At 48.5% G+C, this 20936-nt stretch overlaps 7 protein-coding genes and 2 non-coding genes across 9 annotated transcripts; 6 read left to right on the top strand and 3 right to left on the bottom strand.

The window, feature by feature from the left end:
• Window positions 1–31: 31 nt before the first annotated feature.
• Window positions 32–3666, bottom strand: L228DRAFT_250313 (Rxt3-domain-containing protein). Its single transcript, XM_018333298.1, has 2 exons — window positions 3508–3666; window positions 32–3336 (listed from the first exon to the last, which is right to left on the bottom strand). Exons 1-2 carry the CDS (start codon window positions 3572–3574, stop codon window positions 455–457), a joined length of 2949 nt encoding a protein of 982 aa, XP_018185446.1. The 5' UTR covers window positions 3575–3666; the 3' UTR covers window positions 32–454.
• Window positions 3667–6670: 3004 nt separating this feature from the next.
• On the bottom strand, window positions 6671–7318 carry L228DRAFT_270662 (hypothetical protein; the record flags this gene model as incomplete). Its single annotated transcript, XM_018335437.1, has 3 exons — window positions 6671–6733; window positions 6788–7258; window positions 7310–7318. The coding sequence occupies 3 exons, from the start codon at window positions 7316–7318 to the stop codon at window positions 6671–6673; spliced, it is 543 nt and encodes a 180-aa protein (XP_018185445.1).
• A 768-nt stretch (window positions 7319–8086) lies between these two features.
• L228DRAFT_250310 (hypothetical protein) lies at window positions 8087–9216 on the top strand. The gene has a single exon (XM_018333297.1). It carries the CDS (start codon window positions 8226–8228, stop codon window positions 9024–9026), a length of 801 nt encoding a protein of 266 aa, XP_018185444.1. The 5' UTR covers window positions 8087–8225; the 3' UTR covers window positions 9027–9216.
• Window positions 9217–9276: 60 nt separating this feature from the next.
• On the top strand, window positions 9277–11273 carry L228DRAFT_31013 (batten's disease protein Cln3). The gene is made up of 3 exons (XM_018336464.1): window positions 9277–9680; window positions 9783–10530; window positions 10601–11273. Exons 1-3 carry the CDS (start codon window positions 9527–9529, stop codon window positions 11106–11108), a joined length of 1410 nt encoding a protein of 469 aa, XP_018185443.1. The 5' UTR covers window positions 9277–9526; the 3' UTR covers window positions 11109–11273.
• A 230-nt stretch (window positions 11274–11503) lies between these two features.
• On the top strand, window positions 11504–13990 carry L228DRAFT_30948 (hypothetical protein). Its single transcript, XM_018336463.1, has one exon. The coding sequence runs from the start codon at window positions 11664–11666 to the stop codon at window positions 13752–13754; it is 2091 nt and encodes a 696-aa protein (XP_018185442.1). The 5' UTR covers window positions 11504–11663; the 3' UTR covers window positions 13755–13990.
• A 1024-nt stretch (window positions 13991–15014) lies between these two features.
• Window positions 15015–18460, top strand: L228DRAFT_250308 (alpha/beta-hydrolase). Its single transcript, XM_018333296.1, has 3 exons — window positions 15015–15499; window positions 15547–15631; window positions 15687–18460. Exons 1-3 carry the CDS (start codon window positions 15493–15495, stop codon window positions 18223–18225), a joined length of 2631 nt encoding a protein of 876 aa, XP_018185441.1. The 5' UTR covers window positions 15015–15492; the 3' UTR covers window positions 18226–18460.
• A 398-nt stretch (window positions 18461–18858) lies between these two features.
• Window positions 18859–19179, top strand: L228DRAFT_250307 (hypothetical protein). Its single transcript, XM_018333295.1, has one exon. It carries the CDS (start codon window positions 18972–18974, stop codon window positions 19128–19130), a length of 159 nt encoding a protein of 52 aa, XP_018185440.1. The 5' UTR covers window positions 18859–18971; the 3' UTR covers window positions 19131–19179.
• A 44-nt stretch (window positions 19180–19223) lies between these two features.
• Window positions 19224–19338, bottom strand: L228DRAFT_t117. Its single transcript has one exon. It is a non-coding gene; the product is annotated as a tRNA-Glu (tRNA).
• A 994-nt stretch (window positions 19339–20332) lies between these two features.
• On the top strand, window positions 20333–20429 carry L228DRAFT_t120. The gene has a single exon. It is a non-coding gene; the product is annotated as a tRNA-Asp (tRNA).
• Window positions 20430–20936: the final 507 nt, after the last annotated feature.

Below are 20936 nucleotides of genomic sequence, written 5' to 3'. Positions count from 1 at the left end.
TGTAAAATGGGACAAGTGAAATGAGTATAAGTGGCACGAGTATAAAATATTCTTTTGTCATTCGACTATATCCGACTAGATGCAAATTTTGATCAGAGGTGAAGAGGTGAAAGGACAACGGCCGCACACGCCTACAAAAGAACAACCCCAGCTAAATCAACCGCCTTGCTGATTAAATAAATCAAGCAACACATACATAAACATACAGATAGACATACATTGCAGACATCAAGATTGTCCAGGTATGATTAACATGAAAAACAAACACATGGCTAGGTAGTTAGTTATGAGACATGACACCGAGGGACGTAAAATATTCAACAGTCATCGATGAGGGGCGTTAGAGTGTGAAAAACAAGTGTTAGGTCAGATAGGGTGAAATGGCAGATGAGAAAACAGGGTAGGTAAGAAATGAGAAGAAGTGAAAATAGCATAGACTGGTGGATCAAATATCCTAAGCAGCAACGGCGCCGATACGTCCAGTTTCTGGACTTTTCCCCTTCAGGCGCATCCTTGTGCCCGTCGCAGCGGCAGCCAGGCCGACATTCATCAACGCGCGCAGTCGCTTGCGCCGTGCTTCGCCCGTTCGCTCCTCGCCACGCTCGACGCCTTCATCCACCCACGTCACTCCCTCAATCTTGAAACTGGCTCCGTCATGGCTGTCGTCCCAACTGCGCGAGCGAACACCGTTCCCAACGCACGAAGCGTACTTTTCCAGTGCGGGAAGGATGAGGAGAGTGATGTGGAGATCGCAACCTTCCGGTGGGGCCGCTGGGCCAGATGACGGCGGTTTAGTCCAGAACGCGCCATTTGTTGTTGCGACGGTAGATGAGCTAGTACCGGATTTTGATTCAGACACTTCTGCGCCCGAGTCAAGCATCGACACGTCGACATCGTCGCCCCAGTCGCCGCGTACCCAACCAGAATGGATCGCTGCGGCCAAAGGGTCCGAGTCGTCCGTATACACTCCCGTACCCCAGACCGCTCGTCGGCGACAGACAACTTCCCGGTGTTCTCGACTCAGATAGTACCGCGGAACTCGAACGGTAAACGTGCAGTTGCTCTTTCCTTCGAATCGCGGCAAAGGTCGACCTGTCGATGCGTAGCCAAATTTCGCTTCCTCGGAGGACGCTAATATTGACGGTACAGTCACTCGTGGAGCATAGAGTGTAGATCCAAGATGGTGTCGAGGTAGGTTGGAGATGCTGTTGATAACAGCTTGGTTGAGAACAGTGAGTTTCGGCTTGCGTGTAGGCGAGGTAGAAGTGGCTGCTGCTGCTGGGGCTGTCGTTGTTTGCCCTGCAGTAGAGGATTTAGGCGCTGCATGGTGATGATGGTGGTGATGGTGAGAAGGAGGAGGAGCATGATGGTGGTGGTGCTGCTGCTGCTGCGCTAGCGGAGCAGCGTCAGCTGTAGCCGATGGCAAAGGAGATCCAGAGCGCTTGGCTCCGTTAGTAGCAGCAAAAGTTTGGCTGGCACCAGGCGCAGATATTGGCGAAATTGAGCCATCTTCATGTCGGTGATGATGATGGTGATGATGATGCGGGTGATTATGGTGGTGGTGATGGTGGTGCGTGTGAGGTCTCGGTCGCTTTGTGCCTCGAGCGGTAGTTGCGCCAGGAGTAGCTCTGCCATCGATGCTTTCCTGCTCCGCCGCAGCGGAAGCAGTGCTCGTGGTAGCGGCAGTTGCATTAGCTGCTGCTGCTGCTGCCGCTTCCTCTTTCGCCTTTCGACTACGCTTCCCGCCTGCCCGTGATCCGTTTCTAGCGGGACGCGGCGGCTCGGGCTCATTAACACCTGGGATCGGCGTCCCCTCAGTTACAGCAGCAGCATCATCCTTTTTCGAGGGACTCTGCCCAAACGGTGTCTGCGAGCCGCTGCTACCAGGTCCAGCAGTCATGACGCTACCCACACCACTGCCAATTCCAGAGAACATGCGACCAAATTCGCTCTTGATTCCTGGCTCTCCGGGTCCATTCACTTGGCCCTGGGCTCCTTGTACTGCTTGTGGGGCAGGGGACACCCTTCCGGTCTTCTTTACGTCTGAGTTCACACCAAGATAGTTTCTCGACGAAGCCGTCGGTGGTGGCGGTTCCTCAACAGGCTTGGGCGGCGGTGGCGGCCCCTGTGGCTGTGCTTGCTGTTCCACAATGCGAGGCCGAGGTGAAAAGATGCCACCAAACGCAGTAAGAGATTGCGGCATGGGGCGTCCCCGATCAATACTTTCGGGCTCGAATGCGCCAGACGACTCTGTACGGGGCGCGGCCATATGCGGTGGTTGCGAACTTCCAGGCGGCTGCAAACCTTGATTTCGGAGCGGCGGGGATGGCGCAACAAACGGAGAGCGCGTCGTGGGCGGATAAGCTTGAAAACCAGGACCAGGAGGGCGGTTTAGAGTTGAGGGTCCAGTCATTTGTTGCTCGTCAAACGAATGGCGCGGCGGCATTCTCATCCCCCACATTGCGCCTCGCTCTGCCTCTTGTCGAGCCTCAAAGGCTGCTCGATCCTCTGCTGCTCTTTGCTCAATGGCCCGAGCTTCTTCCACGGCCCTTTCCCGTTCTCCCGGAAACATAGCAGGCGGGCCACGGAAATACTCAGGGCCCATTGGTCTCGGCGACGGGTCACTTGCCCGTGAAACTTCCACCACGCCCTCGCGTGGCCCCGCCATGGGCGTCGCGAGCGGGCTTATCACTGAAGTGGGCCCATGCATCTCTGTAGGTCGGCCATTTCCCGACATCGATTGCTCGGGCATGTGAGGCGAAGTTTTGAGACTTCCACCGTAGGTGGGAGGCTGAGAGAAACTCGGATAGCGACGTTGGTCTTGATTTGGAGATATTCGTTCGCCAGCAAATGGAGCAGGCGAGTAGCCGATCGAGCTGGAACGAGCTGGCCTCGAGAACTCGGAGCCCGCACTGCCAAACTTCTCCGGGCTTCGAGGTCGTCGCAATAAACCTTCGGCGCTGGCTGGATCTGAATGTCGCGAGGACCGCGACGGCATCGAGCCAATATCTGGCGATGGGGCAGATTTAGTCGAAAACGGCGGCGAGTGATGGGATAGCTGTGATGCTGGTTCTCTTGCAGGCGCAGGGGCGTCACCTAGCATTGCCGAAATGGACATGCTACTTCCAGGTCGGTGGATGGATGGCGTCGACATGGGCGCCGGCAGGTCACGACCAGAGGTGAACGAGGGAGGCGGAGGGGGTGGGCCGCGCGACATGGGTGCCGGAAAATTGAAAGGCGGGTTATTCGGTTGCTGTTGCTGAGGTGAAGTCGGCGGGGGCATGTATCGGCCGCCACTGAACGGCGGAGGCGGTGGAGGCGGGGTATGCGCGGGGCCTAGCAGTAGTCATTGACTGTTAGTTAAGCTGCAAAAATCGAAGAAATATGAGAAAGCGCAGTAGAAGCGCAGTAGTGAGTAAGCATGAAGCAGTCGTTAAAGTCGAAGCTATGAAGCAGAACAAAGAATGGAATTCTTTTGCGCGTCCCCACGCGAGAAACAGAGCTTACCGGCAAAGAACCTCGGAGGGCTTGTGCCCACTGAGTGCCGTCGCGGGGGATCAGACGGATGAGACATGTGTTGTGATTTTATGGAATAGGGAAACAAAGAAAGCAGGAGGGGAAGGGAAGAGAGTGGATGGTGGGGAAAAGCATTGCTTGTGGCGGATGAGGGCGAAGCTGCAGGTTCAGGAGAGAAGAAACGAAGCGTGTCAGCGGATGCTGCATCATCCCTTGATCGCTTCGCGGAGTTGGTTCGGGTCAGGATGCCGCAAGCGAGCGAATTAGCGCCCGACGCGCTCAACCCGACCAGATAGGGCAGGGAAGCGCAACGAAGAAATAGTCGTTTGAACAGATTCGAACTGGGGAGAACAAAATCGCCATTGGTCCAAAAATTGAAACTGGCGAGTTCAAAATCTAGAGGAAGGTGCAAACATCAAGTGGTGATATGGTTCAGAATTGCAAATTTGGCCTTCGTCCCTATTCTTTTTGCTCTTACTTCAAACAACGCTGAACCATGTTTTCAGCGATGCTGGCAGAGTGCGAAAAAATAACAGACGGCATTTGCGATCCAGAATGCATTATATCCACCAACCAAAATGAGGCTGCCCTTTCTCTAGCCACAAAAAAAAAAAAAAAAAAAAAAGACAGACAGCGCAACGCAAAAGTTTCCAAAACTGAATAGTTGTGGCGAGAGATAAAGAAAATAATGTAGACGTACCCGGACCATAACTTCGACCAAAATGAGGCGGTCGCTCAGTACGAGGACTTGTCATAGTTTCTCCATTTGAGTATGGGGCCATTGATGACGAACCGTAACTGCTCTGTCGCGAATGAAATGGAGGAGCACCAGGTGTCGGCCGTCGAGGAATCTGCGACATGATGGGAGGCGGAGGTTGTGGTTGGCCCGGGGGAGCATAAGGCCCGTCTTTGCGTGGAAAAGGCGGTGTTGCGACCCTCAGCTGTTCTTCGATTTCTCGCGGACGATATGGATCGAGAGCAGGTGGCGCACGAGCGCCGGCCGGCGGAGAGACGGATGAGAACGGCGGTGGTGGCGGCGGAGGAGGCAGAGAAGCAGACTGTAATGTCGGCGCTTGTGGTTGAGGCTCATAAAAGGGTCGAGATTGGGCCGGTCGCGGGTAAGGATAAGGCGGCGCACGTAGGTCCATGGCGATAGCGAGGAGCGCGTGCTCAGGAGGAAGAGAGAGAGAAGATGAGAAATGAGCGGAAAGCTCGTGTCGCACCGGCGAAGAAGAAAAGGGCTTCCGCTGCTGCCGCTCGTTCTGGAGCACGGACTAACGGTGTAGCTAGAATGCCCAGGTTGAAAATTGCAGTCGTAGCTGATTATCTACGTCACGTCCTTTCGTTCGTTCATGAGGAAAATGATGACACGATAAAGATAGCAAACCAGTCATGGAAAGGTCGCGCAACTTTTTGAAGTCCAAAAGCGGATTATGCGTCGAGGAAGAGGTGCAAACAGAGAGGGAATGAGAGTGTGTTAGAGAGGGCGAGAGAGAAAAGAAATAAGGTCGTGTAAGAATCGTAGGGGAAACGGCGAGAGCGAGTACTGTAGGAGATTTAGTGAGTGGAGATGCAGAGCGTGAGCAAGTGCGGGCGCCAGCAGAAAGAGAGAGAGGGTGCGTGCGGGAGCGGGTCAAAGAAAGATTAGAGTGTCGGTGCTAAGGAAGGCGGTGGGGGAAAAGAGCGGCAGGGGTGGGAAGAGAAGGACTTTGGCCAGCCAGGAAAGGCAAATGATCCAAAACCAAGGAAAAACGGAAGAACAAACGAAGAGTGACGGAATGGTCCATTCATTCATCAGGTACCTTGTTTCATCTCCATTTGGATTTGTCTCTCGTCCATCCGGCTGCCTTGTGCAAGAAGTAGAGTAGAATTACCCCGTCAACCAGCATGATGATCCCCTCGTAGCCAGAACTCTGTCTGGTCAGTTAGGTCATTTGGCCCAAGACGCAACTAAACGAAAGATAGGTCGAGACTAGGAAGAAGAAAACCCTGGTTCGAGACAAAAGTATCGCTTTGGAGACGAAAAGGGACCGAAGACGAGGGTGGCCCCTTGCTCTATAAGGATAAGAATGCTTGCTAGACTTAAAAGGTACTTTGATAGAAGGGCTCGCTCATTGGTAGCTTTAGGTATCAGCTAAGTTGCTTCATTAGTCAAATGCTTAACGAAAGAGGCAAGTACTGTCTAGCTCATCGGCCACTACTGTACCAACTCTGCAGCTATGAATCCTTGTCTAGCTTCCTGCTTTCTTGTCTTCATGTCACCAACACACTTTTGTAAGGATAACGTAGGTCAATTGTGTACAGAGGTAAACCCTACCACTCTTGTACCTCATCTGCAAGGCAAGACACAGCGTGCATGACCCTCAAAAAGGAACATGAAAAAGACATGACGGCTCCGGGGCAATCCCACACACCACCTCTTCTGTACCGCATACCCATGCGTACATCATCCACGGTCGCACAGCGAGGATATCTGTACATGTACTCTTCAATCCCAACTGTCAATAAGGTGTTACCATGAAACCGTTTTCTGGTCAACGCTCATGCTCTCAAGCAGAGAAATTTGCATGAATATTCTAGCAAAAATGGAAAATGAAAGGAGGGAGTAGTTTGCTTGAGTAGACATATTAAAAATGACAGAATTAAAGTAAGGATTGACGACATAATAATCATGGACAACAATCCCTGCCAACGTCGAACACATAAGGTAGTCACTGCCCATAAACAAGATTGCTGCTGTGTTGGCGGTGCCTGATTGCTGCTTCTCTCTGGACAGGACGACTACTAACCAGCCTCGCCGGTTGTGGATCATGATTATAATAGCGCATCTTGACGTCGCTTACCCGTCGAAACACGTTCGTGCATCTCTCAATCCCTGCTCCATACCCTAGAAGCAGCTGACAATGTTCCGTCGGCTGCCATCCCTTTGGCTAACTTATCGTCGCTTCCAAGCGTCGGAGAGTAGAAAGCACAGGGCAATTCATGTGACAAACATGGCCATCGGAAACACATTGATTGCCTAGCGATGCTGAAACCATTAAATTTCTTAGCATACCTTAGATATTGTAATTTTCAAGTTCCAGCCAGATTAATCAGAACCAGAAAGCAGTATTAGATCTAAAGTAGACTTTGTCGCCCCAGTGCATCCTCGTCGTTAATAATAAGTGTAATAATATTCCCATGTTCGCGATATTTTGCCCTCTTTATAGTCTTCCTCCTAAAAAAAATTCCATTAGTTACTGCGAGCTGATAGATCGAAAAACCTGCTCACCAGTCCTTTCACAAAATAATCCATCATTTCCAATTCCTCAGCTACCCAATGCTGTTGTCTTTCATTCAGAGGAAAGTCAAAAGTATCCGCACGATCAAAGTCAATCCAACAAACCCTATCCGAGCTCTCTTGAACCATCATATTTCGAGGATATGGGTCATCATGAAGCACACCCGCCTTGTGAATTTCTCGAAGAATGGTGCCTAATTTCAAAATTCGTTCTGTTGTGTAGTTGTCTAAGTCAATCTTTCTCAGATCAGGGATATATTCAATGAATAGAGCACTTGGTCGAGCTTCGTCTTTTCGAAACATATTCAGATGTGGTTGCCAGAGGGCCGGATCGATGTCTTCAATCATTCCATAAAAGTCTGGTACAATTCCTCGTTCGCATAGGCCCTTTTCTTTTAGTCGTCGATATGCGTTGCTCTCAGATTTAAAGACGTTAATTGGCCCCCACAATTCTCGATGATACTTAATGCAATTAGTAATTCATTTGACAGGCGATGAGAGCCATTTTCATACCACTTTCATTACGCATGGCGCCCCGTGTACAGACACGTGAAAAACACATGAGTGCTTACTCTCTTTCAGCGTTTCGATGAAGATTACGTCCGAGAGAGAGATCTTGGAGATGAGGTTTTCTGAAAGGCACACCATTTGAAAAGAACGTTGAAAAATCAAGCAGCAGAGATGATGAGACAGATATTCGAGCCTCCTGTAGATGAGTCTGATGTTATTTATGTGGCAATAAATGAATCCCGAAAGCGCTGAAATACTGCACAAACTCGATCGAATGCTGTATCTAGGTACGTAGTAAAACGCAGCTACTTTATTCTTGCAGTTTCGGGTAAGCGCCCATCTCGGCATGTCCCTACGGCCGAGCAAACGGGAGTAAAATAAGCGAACCCAACACTCCGCACGAATGCTCCATAAGAGCGGCTAACACCACCACCGCGCTTCTTCCGGGGGCTTTAAAAGCCGTGATTTGCAGATATCAAGTTTACAATTCAGGCTAAATTAAGAGACGCCAGGGTTGTTCGAAATATTCCCGCTTTCTTCTTATGCAAAGTATCTTTTTTTTATCTTCGCCGTATGAGAAGTGGATCTCTGCTGACTCCTCGATAGAATCTAGCCTCACATTGACGGCTAATAATTGTTTCAGCTTCCTCCATGCAATTGATATGAATCAGTATTTGTGTCATAATGTGTGTCACTATGTGCGCTCTCCTCTTGGGACGATTGAATAGGCGCTGGAAGAATCAGCCAATCGTGAAGAATGCAATATTTTGAATGGTTTCGCCTTCATATGAATATAGACCTACATCTTGTTTTGTGAATATATCTGCAAGTGAATATTAGATGTGCTTGCTTGAGTTTACTATTTAATCAACCAAATCTCCCATCCGACATCTTTATCCTTTACTCTTCAAACACAGCCATGGCAGCTCAAGTCAGCCTACTCGCATATCTCCAACAAGGCCCCCCAACTCTGTCTGTAATTAGCCAGGGACAAACACATGACAATACAACGAGTTCGAAATACGGGGCACGCGATATCGGTGAAACTTATACTTGGAATAGCTTCAACATTGGGACAATCATGTCACAATACGGTCATCATCTAAGAAACACGTCTATCCATCTTGAGACGATACCAAACTCTCCTCCACAGCCTATAAATGCGGAAGCTGGGCTCAGATCACGATTCGATACTTATCTCATTAGACATATTAGAAGAGCAATGCAGAGAAGCTTTCAGGAATTCCAAGCATCCGATCAACTTGGTCAACGCACAGCGCTTGACTTCGGCGAAGGAAATTTGGCCTGCTTGAAGCACGGTTATACGCCTGATACCGCTTATTTCGATCCACTTCTTGTGGCACAGACTCGTCCGAATCGGGCTCCCGGTGATTTCAAACCATCGTACAAATGGTCAAGAGACTTTGAAAACAGTCCAAATCCAGCTACCGAAAGACAGTTCAAACAAGCGCTGTCTCAAGTCAACTTCTATATGCGCCAAAACAATACTCGGTACGGGTTTCTATTGACAAATCGGGAGCTTGTTGCCATCCAGAAGCCCGACAACACTGGACGACTGTTGCTCTCTCCACAAATTCCATGGGAGGCTCAGGGAAATCCAGCCCAGCCACAAATGACTGTCATACTCGCGTTGTGGTACTTGGGGATGCTGGCCTCTGATCCCCAAGGATCTTATCTTGCTGGGGGACTACCCGCGTAGCGCTTCGCGTATTGGAAACCAAGTCGATATAACCTCCCGGACAATTATTTTTACGAATCGGAGAGCAGGTTGATAATCTAGTCGGTCGGGAATTGCGTGTTTCAACAGATGGATGATAGGGTCGGGGTTCAAGTTTGATCAAAACTAAATGAGATAATTGAAAGGACTTCGTTTGGACATCCACCTCTAGCGTGGTTCAATGTATCATTTATAAAATTATGGTAAATGATTGAAATAAGTCCTATTCGTCGTTTCTCTATTGCTGTGTTGTTCTTATCATGCAGAGTTAATTTCCACAAGCGGCTACCTGCTAGGCGGTGACGTCCCAAGTCAGAGACCCGTCTGGTCTGTTGCCACGGAAAGAGCCGCCAGCCTTATCTCTTCGATGTAACCTCACGGCCAACCTCATCTCCCATTAAGATACAGCAAGCCCCAAAGTATTTAAAGCAGCAAGACGTTGCGGCGACCATGATTGACCTAGAAATTTGAGGGCAAATCGAATGAGAGGACAACCTGAACATTCGGCCCCATCGACGCAAAGAATGCTCCCTGTCCCTGGCTCTCCTGCAGCATCATGGCCTGTCTACAAGGAGCGTTTAAGGAGACTGTTCGAAGGGGCCGATAAGCGCGTTTGCATAGCATTTTGGCTTTTTGGTGGGTGCTTGATTGCTGAATCTCCTGTCAAGTTTAGTTGATGTGAAACATAACCAAAAGGTCTTGTAGATGATGTATGCTAATTGCAGCGACTTGACGTAGGTCTTATCAACAATGTGCTCTATGTGATCATTCTCTCCTCTGCGCTTGACCTGGTCGGCCCGCGTGTGCCCAAAGGCGTCGTACTTCTCGCCGATGTTCTGCCTTCATTCTTCACAAAGCTTGTTGCGCCATATTTTATTCATGCCATTCCTTATTCGCTGCGAATCGTGATATTTGCCTGCTTGTCCAGCGCAGGAATGCTCATCATTGCCGTGACCCCCACAACGACTGATCGCGCCGCTATCGCAACGAAGATGGTTGGTGTTGCACTGGCAAGCCTTAGCAGCGGTGGTGGAGAACTGAGCTTTCTGGGCTTGACGCATTACTATGGTCATTTCAGCTTGGCAGCATGGGGCAGTGGAACCGGCGGAGCTGGCCTCATTGGTGCCGGTGCATATGTCGCCGCAACAACTTGGCTGGGGCTTGGAGTGAAGAAGAGCATCCTGGTCTTTGCTTGTCTGCCCGTGATTATGCTTATGAGCTTCTTCATTATTCTCCCAAGAGGACCATTGAAATACACCTCAAGTCCACAAGCCGGATATGAAAGTATTGCACGAGAGGATACTGAGAATGAACTACCTAGCAGTGAACCAGAGGGCTTTCACGGCCATCAGCCTGAGCAAGACCCCCTTATGCAATCCCCACAGAATTCGGCGCACTGTGTCAAAAGGTCTCATCAAGAGCCGCAAAGCATATTGAGTAGTTTCAAAGCTAACTTGCGGCGGGCTCGTGGACTCTTCTTCCCATAGTATGTTTCCTTTCAAAGATTCTTTTGATCGAGACCGTTCAATTTGACTTGTGATGCTGACGACCTATAGTATGCTTCCTCTTTTGATGGTCTATATCGCTGAGTATACCATCAATCAGGGCGTGGCTCCCACACTTCTCTTTCCACTTAAGTCGACGCCTTTCACTGAGTATCGTGACTTTTATCCGACATATAATGCCATGTACCAAGTCGGCGTTTTCATTTCGCGTTCCTCGACCCCTTTTTTCCGGGTTCATTCATTGTATGCGCCATCGCTGCTTCAGATTTTGAATCTTTTGCTTTTGACGCTTCATGCCTTGTTCGATTTTATTCCAAATGTCTATATCATTTTTGCCATCATATTCTGGGAAGGTCTATTGGGCGGTTTAGTTTATGTCAACACCTTCGCCGAAATCACTGATCACATACCTGAAGAGGACCGAGAGTTTTCCTTGGGAGCAACGAGTGTTAGTGACTCTGGAGGAATTTGTATCGCCGGTTTCTTGGGCATGGTATTCGAGGTTTGGCTATGTGACTGGCAAATTAGTAGGGGACGCCCATATTGCAGGAAAGAGTGAAGATAGGGGTCTAGAGGTACGTTGATATAGTATTTAGCTTGCAAGACTGAATCTGATTTGCCTCCCGCTACTTTTGCTCCTTTGGAACTTGCTTTGCTGTTTGCGTGCAACGGCTCATCTCACTGTGCTTATGTTCCTTTCTCGTTTGCGGTTGTTGGTCTCGGCGCCGAGCCCCTTGTTCACGTTCAGCATAAAGTGATGCCTCATCAACCTCTTCCCCTTCCCAATCACCCATTGCATCGAGTCGGAAGGTATTCCTTCCGCTGTTGAGTCCCGTCTCGCTGTTCTTTCACTCTTTTTTTGACTGGCGCATCGTTTACTGAAGACATCATGGCATCTGTGAGTAATAGATCTCGAAATTCTCAGCAATCAGGAAGCCTTTCTGACGCGTTAGTTTAGCCTGGATCGTCGAGAGCTGAAAAGGCAAGAAAGACCATTGCCAAGGCCGCAAGTTATGTAGAGAGAAATTGGCACGCGCCATTGCTTCAAACTATCCCTGACGTGGATGGACTTCGCCCTTCTAGTTTGGATGAAATCTCGAACCTGATTCGAGTAATGCCGCAATTGAAGGAGCTGTCCAAGTTGCAGAGTAATCCTGTTGCTGCAGGGAGAGCTCTCCTGAATGCCCGAAATAGAAGAGTTCCTAACAGGGACGGTGCCTCTGCCAGGACTCTGCGACTTAGCCTCGCCGACGTGCGCTCGGCTGTTAATGAGTGCCGGGAAAGGTCCGCAGATCCGGTTGCTGGCACTGCAGTCCATTCTCAGCCTAGGGAATTAACAAGTGCTCCAATTTCTACCAGAGGAATTTCTCATAAATCAAGCACCGGCTCTGAGCCAAATCAAGTTGGATCGCCGCCCAGTAGACGGTTCTCTAACTTACCGAGCAACGGCTCCGAGTCAAATCCAATTGACTTGGACTTGTCTCCGATAACCAAGCTTATGAAGCGTTGGGAAACAGGAAACTTGGTAAGCGAAGAGGAGTTTAATGAAGCGGAAGAGGGAGAGGCAAGTGAACCGCCATCTCCTTCGCCACGGCCTCGCAAACAAGCTCGCATCAACAACGCCACAGCAGAAGAGCGGATCGTTATTGACGAACTCCTCTGCAACGACGCCGAAGACAAGGGCTATATCCATGTGAAGAAGCTCTCTCGTCTGGGTATTCTAGCAGATATGCCCGCTTTCGCTTCATCTAGAAACATGAGGGCACGGGGAACCCCCCATATTCCTGCTTCGATCCGTCACACAACCTTTGGTCGTTACTTGCGTCGAAGCTTACGTACTACCCTCACACCAAAAATTGCTGAGAACGACACTTCAAGCAAGTCAATCTCTTCGATCCTCTCTAAAGGCGTTGACTTGGACACAATTCCCAGCTTTCTTGAACCTCGCCGTAGGCATTCTTCTATGAATTCGCCGACTCGTCAAGACCCGATGCCGTTGAATGCACCTGCTTCAAACAGTCAAGCCTCGGGCAATGGAGCCAAGATTTGCGAGAGAAAGCAGATCACGGCTCAAGTGGCACTTCTTTCAGAGGTCCTTTCGGACTTTAATAAACTGAAGGGCAAGTTTACGCTTGTCGCGGTAGCTCTGGCAAGGAAAGCTCGGTCGTCTGGGGTTGACGATGACACTGAGAACCTGAGGATCAATCAGCGTCTGACCGAGGCTGAGACATTGCTCATGCGTAAAATGGAGGCGGCGGTTGGTGGTTTTCAAGACGAGATTCAAGAGTGCGTGAAGCTGCTTACAGATGAGTTGGATGGTGATGGTGGAATGGATTGTCATGGCTTGGAGGCTTCCTCTTCAGTTCACGGGTCAGCTGGAGCACTCAAGGAATCTGCTCCTCTCCAGCACAAGGAAAATCGTTCACCTTTGACCTTCAGGGAGTGCTCTCCAGATCTCTCTACCCTTTCTCATGCCGACGGTGACAATATGGGCTTCACTGGAAAGTCTCCTACCGGCGACACCAATAGGTCTCGATTTTCGCGTTCGCCTTCCTTCAATGAGCTGGGATCGGATGAATTCTCCGCCTTCAACAAGGCTCGTTCTGCGGCTTCTGCGGCTTCTGCGGCTTCTGCGGCTTCTGCGGCTTCTGCGGCTTCTGCGGCTTCTGCGGCTTCTGCGGCTTTCTTACAGCCAAGCGATACCTTTTTGGCGTTGCAACCCCACGATAATGTCTCGAATAACGTCGATGACTCGAGCTTTAGCGATGACCGCGGTCACCTTGACATGAGGCGTCGTACCCATAAGCATACCGGATCTTCTGTTCCTGAGCCAGTCGAGTCAGAGAATAGCCATGCTCGGTCTCAGAATCGATCGATCGTTCCACAGAAGCGCAAGAGTACCAGCTCGTCCTCAACTACTCTGCTTTCCAGACGTTCCATGATTGCCGCGCGTGCTTTGACTAGAGTCAACACTACGCCCGCAGTGCAGAGTCCTCTTCGTCAGTCAATGTCTATCTCGGAGCAGCAGAACATTTCACGATCGACGGCGGCCACTGCAATCAATCGTGCTACGAATGGTCGGGCCGTCCAAACTATTTCACCAAAGATTTCTCAGGAGACTTCCTCTGATGACCATGCCATGCATGACGATCAAGAAGAAGAGGAGGAAGAGTATGAGGATGAGGATGAGGATGAAGAGGAATAAGGGAGTTCAAAATTCTTTGTGTCGTCACAATTTCCTCCCACGCTCTTCTCCTTTCACTTTTCCATATGGTTGCTGCGGCGGCAGATACTGACTGGAAAGATTTGTTTTCTGCTTGCTGTTATCTTTTTCTAAATCCATGTCCTCATTTTCTTATCATCACAGCACATGAACATGGACTGACATTTTCCCCTTACACCTTCCCCGTTTCCCTTTTTCCGAGCGAGATGCTAATTCGATACTCAATAAGCACTTTCGCCATATTCAATGCCCTAATCACTACCCCAACCGACATGTATCTTAATTCTATCTCCAGCAAATCATGTAATAATCCACATAACTGTATCCCGAAATCAACGCGCACGTGACTAACAGCCTTGGAATGTATTTACAATGCTGTGATAAATTACTTCTGGATCAGAATTGAGAGAGAGGTTTGGGATATCGTTAGCGAATAGTTAAAAGCGGCCGACGTATGGCTGTCACATGCCTGAGATTTTATTGTGGGGACCCCACAATTGCATTTCGATCCGCTTGGTTTCGGCATTTCGGTTCAGCGTCGGCTAGCGATCTAAGTTTTCCCCGTACTGTAATCCTTACACCGTGCCCTAAACGACCACGTCCCTTGAAAGAAACTGCAAAGTTCGATGTTTTACATTGCCTTTCAGCAGCAAATGGTTTAGCAGGAAGAGCTGCAATGCCCTGATCATATGACAGCCTTTGGATTATTATCGGTGACCGAGAAAATTGACAGCAGCTGTTGTTGATGATGTTGCTGATCTGAGGATGCTTAGAGATGAGACAAGCGTATAGCTAAACAAATTTGCTTACGAAATGTCATGATCCAAATGAAAACTATGAGAGTGCTTGTTGAAACAAATTGAGGGCTTAATTACAATGCTGAAATCATGCTTTGGCCATACGTTATCCTTGCATTGGTGCTCCATAACTCCCAGAAACACGATCTCGCTTTCAGCTCGGAGTCCGTCGGATCTCACCGGCTTTTTCTATTCTAGGACGCCAGCTTCTGTCAGATCCGAGACCTCGTGCGTCTTCTGGTATCTCATGCAGCCCGGCAGTACAGCGTACCGTGACCTACAGTTACACGGTATATGCAAAAACTTAGCTGCCGACGCGGAATCTTACTCGAGTGTGGGTGTGGCTGCGGATTATTTTCACGTGCTTGAAAGGAAGCGGGAGCGAAGCGGAAAAGGAATGCGGCGAAGCCCCATATGACATCTACTTCCGAATCCGAAAGTAACACAACACATAACGGAAGAGAGCTTTTCTTGCTCGCTGGGCACCTCTTTTTTTTGCAGTAATCTCTACACTAACATTCATTTCACTGCGTTTCTTGAAGGTCTCCTTAAACAACTTTGTCTGCTTTCGCGAAAGACTGTGAATGTTGCATGCGTCTGCTGAAGGTTGAGGTACCGAATCGCTGAGCAGATTATGGCCTTGCCTTCGTGTCAGCAGGCCGAGAGCACAAGAGAGCCAACTTCAAAATCTCTCAGGGTTTAATGATGCATGACAAGCGTGCCTCTTGAACGGTAATCTGCGATTTTCTCAGAAGCGCAGTTCGATGTGGAAACATCTCTCAGGTCATGTTCAACAGCATCTAGAGGTTTGGTGGAGTCGATGATTGGGACAACTTCCATATCCGCTTCCTTTCATCAGTATCATATTTTCTTTTTCAATATTCTGCATTCTCCTGCATAGCCTTTAACAAGGGCTTTTCACCATGATTGGCAAGTTGTATCCTTTTCCTCAGGCGGGTTCTCAACTAACCGGTCAGATCACGTCCTCGGTCGACCGTCGGTCAAGTTTCGTAAGATACAAGTGTTTGCTGTGGTGTCATTTTGGTCATTATATCTCCTCAAGTATGTTCTCCTCCACCTTTTACGCATCCAAGTAATCTTTCTAACAGGTACGCAGAGGCAATATTCATGGACCTCCCGCAGTCCGATTCCTTTCTAACCGCTTGTCGCTCCGTCTGACGGCATGGCAAACATTTGTTATTACGATGCTCTGGCTCTATGTAGCTCGCAACTTCGCCAAGCTGACTGGTCTCGAATGTCCGGAACCATTGGCAAACCTGTACACCCGAGCATACTTTCGAGCAACGTGGGTCACTACCGCTCTGGATGCGGGGTTCTGGACTGCGATGCGCATTCGTAAAAAATGGCTTCGCGACCTAGCCAGCATCATCTTCTCCATTTATTACCTCTTTGCGGCCGAACAAGCCGACGAAAAGGTCCGAAAAGTCAGAGGCGCCCTCAGTGTTGACCACCTTCGAGTTTCTTGGAATAAATCAACGACACCGTATCTCTCCCTGCTTGGGAAACTACTTCGTCCTAGGTTCTGTCGGTATCCGCCTCGTGCAGTGAGGATACCGCGCCCCCGAGAATCCTCATATAAGGAATCTGTCAACGCTTGGTTATACTTTGATGGCCCGCTTTCTGCATTAAAGGATCATACGTGCTTGGTACTCGATATCCCTGGTGGCGGATACGTTGCCATGGATCCCAGAACCAACGATGATAAACTATTCGCTTGGGCGGGCAAGACTGGGCGACCGGTCTTGAGCTTGGACTACAAGAAAGCACCTGAATATCCGTATCCTTATGCTCTCAATGAGTGCTATGACGTTTACCATACCCTGCTTGCGAGCCGGGGTCGATGCATTGGCATGTCTGGAGAAAAGGCACCTACAGTAGTCATCTCCGGTGATAGCGCAGGCGGGACTCTTGCTGCTGGCGTAGTACTCATGATTGCTCAATCTGCCAGTACTATTGACGCACGGTACAGAAAGCCCGGCGAGGAGCAGCCATTAGCTATGCCAGAGGGGCTTGTTCTCATTTATCCTGGGCTGGACATGAACATTGGGAACTGGATGACGGATGAGCAAATGTCGTTAATCAAAGACCGCCGTGTGCGAAAGACGAACAAGAACATACTCCGGCGCAAGAGCGAAGACTACAACAAGCTTACCCCTTCTACGCCCCATCATTCAGATGAAGAAGATGAAACCAGCACAATCACATCTCCACCGCAGCGTCCGCAGCCCAACGGTCCCGACGGCATGGGTCCTGCCTCTGGTCCTATAGTCTCACCGCCCGCCAAAGAAGTCGGAGAAATAACCCACGAACCTCTTACCAAATCCCCCGTCTCAACGCGACCGTCACCTGAAGTAGCGCATCTTACTCAGCCAGCAAGTATATCTGTCGCAGCCAACACCAAAGCAGTGGCCGAGTCCAAGCCGCAGATGCTCCGCACCCGTCTTGCCATGTCGAGTATGATATCCTACTTTAACGACCGAATTCTCACACCCGAGATGATGCGTGCAATGATTATCTTGTACGTCGGTCCGCACGCCCGACCAGACTTTCGAACAGACTTTTTGCTTTCGCCTTTGCTCGCACCAGAATCTCTCCTTGCTCAGTTCCCCAAGACATATTTTCTCACCGGCGAACGTGATCCTCTCGTTGACGACACTGTCATTTTCGCCGGGCGGATTCGCCAAGCCAAGCGCAACGTGTTTGTCGAGCGGCAGGAACTTGGGCTCATCAATCAGAAACGCGTCTTTGACGAGCTGGACGTTGTTGAGGTCTTGCTCGTGCCTGGAATCAGTCACGGCTTTATGCAGTTTGTCGGTGTTTTCTCCGAAGGCTGGAAATACATTTTCAAATGCGCGTCATGGATGCAAGAAAGCTTCCGCCGCGCTGAATCTGCGTCGTCTTCGAATCAGGATGATCGCGGAAGAGGGCAATATCCAACGTCTGCCACCCAGAAAGATGCCCCCGCTGGTGTGACCGCAGCAGGGTATCCCACTGCTGGTGCTCCAAACTCTTACAATTATCGAAACACTTCTCGTGCAGGCCGTCATCACAGACGGACAGGCACAATGGAGAGTTCCGGCGACGAAGACCGTCCCTTGGAAATGAGCATCATCTCTGCGCGCCGCGGAAGAGGAGATTACTTTTCGCCCAGACGGCGCGGCAGCGGGACCGGCACTCCCGTTAATAATCCCAATGCAAGCGGCAGTAACAACGCCAGTCGACAAAGACAAGCTCGCGGCGCCGGCGGTGCTCCCGTTGGTGCCGCTGAAGGCACTGATGGTACCAACAGCGCCGATGCGGGTTCAAGAAGCGGAACTAAATCTGGACTTGGCTCCGAATCCATCTCATCCCTCAAACACGCCGCCCTGGCTCAGATTCAAGGCCAAGAACAAGGTCGTCCTGGCTCAGCCCCCGTCTACGCTTCTCAAACCTCCCATCCTGTTCCTCCTTCCCATCTTCACCATCAACACAATCCTCCTCCTCCCACGTCGGATAACAATAACAACAGTAATATCCAGATGCGCCGAAAAGTAAGCCTCGTCAGCCTCGCAAGCGAAGATGACCTGTTGAATCGCAGAATGATTGGACTAGCTGGTGGCTTGATGGGGAACGGCGACGGGTTGAGAACCCCGTGAGTCCGTGACTTTTATGGGCAAGTAGGGCGGTAGTCCTATCTCTGTAGCTCTGCGGACTCGACTCGTGAGTCGTGAATTGTGGGTATCCGACATATATCTTCTATATATTCATTATTCCTTCTTGTTTCATCTACAGTACTATACTCATTTCCCGAAATTTCTATCAGTCTTTTTTTTTTCCGGCGAATTCACCCGTGGTTGCTCTTGGAATATATACATTATACTTGTTCCCTCTATCTTTTCTATCACACATATTTTCAACATAAACTCTGACTTATCATGAGCCTACTATATGCGTCTATTCTTTGTCGCCGTGTGACTTGCTTCCCAATAATCCAATAATCCAACCTAAAATGAAATCTTTGTCCTTTACTTGAACCCCCTCAACAAATTGTTGTATGCTGCAGCAACCTCGTTTTACTTTCGACCCTTCGAGATTGTACTATAGTATCCGATCAGCAAATTTCTCCGTACTCCGTATGATTCCTGGCCCTACCTATCTAGGAGCATAGAACTTTGATTTCCAGACCGAAAGGCATGGCACCTGGCCTGTGTCGCTCTGGATAAAATCCTATATCTCTGCTTTATTGGAATACCCACCAAGACACAGTTGTGACTTTCTCTACTGCATACAAATATCCATCTCTCGAGTGGAATAATTTTTTTACTTGGTTTTAATGGAAAGTAGTATTGGAAGATATACAATTATATATAGAAGGCAAACTTTTCGAGAATAAAAAAGGAAAATGAAAAAGAGAGGGGGGAAGAGAGAAAGAAAAGAAAGAGAAGAGGAAAGAGAAAAGAAGAATGAAAGGGAAAAAAGTAGGAAAATACATAAAGAGGACCAAAACAACGGGAGGAAAACAATAATAAAATGGAATAGTACAAAGTATAAACCCAATTGAAGAATACGGGGGCAGACACATCAAGAAGAAGGAAATAAAAAAAGGGGATAGTAAAAATAAACAAAGGATAAGAAGACAAAAAAAGTCAAAAAATTCCGTGACGGGGAGTCGAACCCCGGGCTGGTCGGGACTACGAGCACCACTGAATCAGGCTATGCCTGAGGTAATCGCTTGAGAGCGACCGATGTTACCGCTACACCATCACGGATTATTGAAATACTGGCTGTTATTGTAATATATATGCTGTCAGCGCTAGTATTGTTGCTTTCTTGCGCAACTTTGCTTTCTAAAATGTCCACCAACGATGCTCAAAGTACTCGAATATCATGGTTGTAATAACTGATTCGAAATATGAAGACAAGAATGCAATATCTATGTTGAAGATAATGAAAGAATACACTTGTGCAAATTTGTAGTCGGGTGCACAATGATATCTACTACTGGCATTTGGCACAATAAAGGAGGATAATATCGTCCTGGATGTGGTTTAGATTTTACGCTGAGGACATCAGAACGAGAAACGGAAAACAACAAATATCTGGAAATCGCAGATCACTTTTTTTTTTCGAAGGCAACTCAGGGATTTGGTCGCAAGAAGTAGATGGATCTGCGAAAGAAAGTATGTTACAAGCGGAAATGCATTCATGGAAATCATACAAGACAAAAAAATAAATAAAGAAAATTGATATAGAAATAGAAAAATAAAATAAAAATAAAACATTTCAGAATCTATTTTAAAATAGCTAGACCAAAGGAGAAAAGAACGCGAGACTCCTTAACTCAGAGAAAAGTATATAAAAATGACAAAGCATGCATCAGCATTTGCTCGTTAGTTAAGTAAGGTATGATTGGGATATTTCTTGGTGTTGCACTGTCGCCCGCGCATCAATGCATCTGAAGTAGATCCCACGGAGCTCACACACTAGAGATATTCTCGAATCAACCGAATACATTGTATATTGCAAATGGTCCTACCTGGGAATACAATCTTTTCTCGACTGACCCGACTATTTTGTAAATATTGACACACTATCAGCGACAGGTTCCTTACAGCGACTCTCTCACCTTTTCCTCTGAGCGAGGTTCGGTGGTCGTTGCATACAAGAATGTTATTGGTATATGAAATTAATTAAGAGAATTGTCCCACAGCAACAGCTCACTTAGCTCAAGGTGATCCGCCAACGGATCATACCAAATAACCATCTTCCTTGGTCTAGTGGCTATGATTTCCGCTTGTCAATTCTGCTTAATACGGAATCGCAAGCCCGGGAGACCGGGGTTCGATTCCCCGAGGGAGAGTTTCTTTTTGACCTTTTTCACCAATATTTTTTTTCCCATCGTACTTTTTTTATCTAGTGGATGGATGTCTGCGTTGTTCCACGCGTTTTCTATATTTTTTTTTTCGAATCTCTCTTTGTCCGCATTGCTGGGAAGTAGGATGGCTGTGGCGGTCGAGTTGGCGCTCTGGCCTGTACTCTGTGGACAGAACATTCAGGCGCGTTTCACAAGGCCTGGCTCTGATTTGCTACGCACAAATTGTTACGCAGTGATTATTGTGGAATCGCTTGGCAATAGAAGTAATCAGGCAATCTCCTTGTCAATTTAACTACACTGATTATAGGACATGTACTTACCATGTTGAAAATAAACCCATTGGCGGTAATAATACAGAGAAACAGTAAAACGAGAAATATTCATAGAATTTCAACCCGACGGCACCAAAGAGAATCAAAAACAAAAGAATAATTAAGGTAAACAAATCGCCCAAAGGGTCTAAAAACAAATATGGCGGTTCCAGTGAGAAAA

Source organism: Xylona heveae, assembly GCF_001619985.1.
Source record: "Xylona heveae TC161 unplaced genomic scaffold L228scaffold_11, whole genome shotgun sequence".
Lineage (NCBI taxonomy): Eukaryota > Fungi > Ascomycota > Xylonomycetes > Xylonales > Xylonaceae > Xylona > Xylona heveae.
Note: the sequence above shows the minus strand (reverse complement) of the source record. Positions and strands in the feature narration are given on the sequence as shown.

Bases quoted from the DNA above. Each gene is read 5' to 3' on its own strand.
- L228DRAFT_31013 (XM_018336464.1), top strand. From the start codon at position 9,527: ATGAGAGGACAACCTGAACATTCGGCCCCATCGACGCAAAGAATGCTC. The intron at 9,681-9,782 runs GTGGGTGCTTGA...GACTTGACGTAG, and splicing joins CATAGCATTTTGGCTTTTTG to GTCTTATCAACAATGTGCTC. The intron at 10,531-10,600 runs GTATGTTTCCTT...GACGACCTATAG, and splicing joins CGTGGACTCTTCTTCCCATA to TATGCTTCCTCTTTTGATGG.
- L228DRAFT_250313 (XM_018333298.1), bottom strand. From the start codon at position 3,574: ATGTCTCATCCGTCTGATCCCCCGCGACGGCACTCAGTGGGCACAAGC. The intron at 3,337-3,507 runs GTAAGCTCTGTT...GACTACTGCTAG, and splicing joins CCCTCCGAGGTTCTTTGCCG to GCCCCGCGCATACCCCGCCT.
- L228DRAFT_250307 (XM_018333295.1), top strand. From the start codon at position 18,972: ATGAAAAAGAGAGGGGGGAAGAGAGAAAGAAAAGAAAGAGAAGAGGAA.
- L228DRAFT_250310 (XM_018333297.1), top strand. From the start codon at position 8,226: ATGGCAGCTCAAGTCAGCCTACTCGCATATCTCCAACAAGGCCCCCCA.
- L228DRAFT_30948 (XM_018336463.1), top strand. From the start codon at position 11,664: ATGCCGCAATTGAAGGAGCTGTCCAAGTTGCAGAGTAATCCTGTTGCT.
- L228DRAFT_250308 (XM_018333296.1), top strand. The intron at 15,632-15,686 runs GTATGTTCTCCT...ACAGGTACGCAG, and splicing joins TGGTCATTATATCTCCTCAA to AGGCAATATTCATGGACCTC.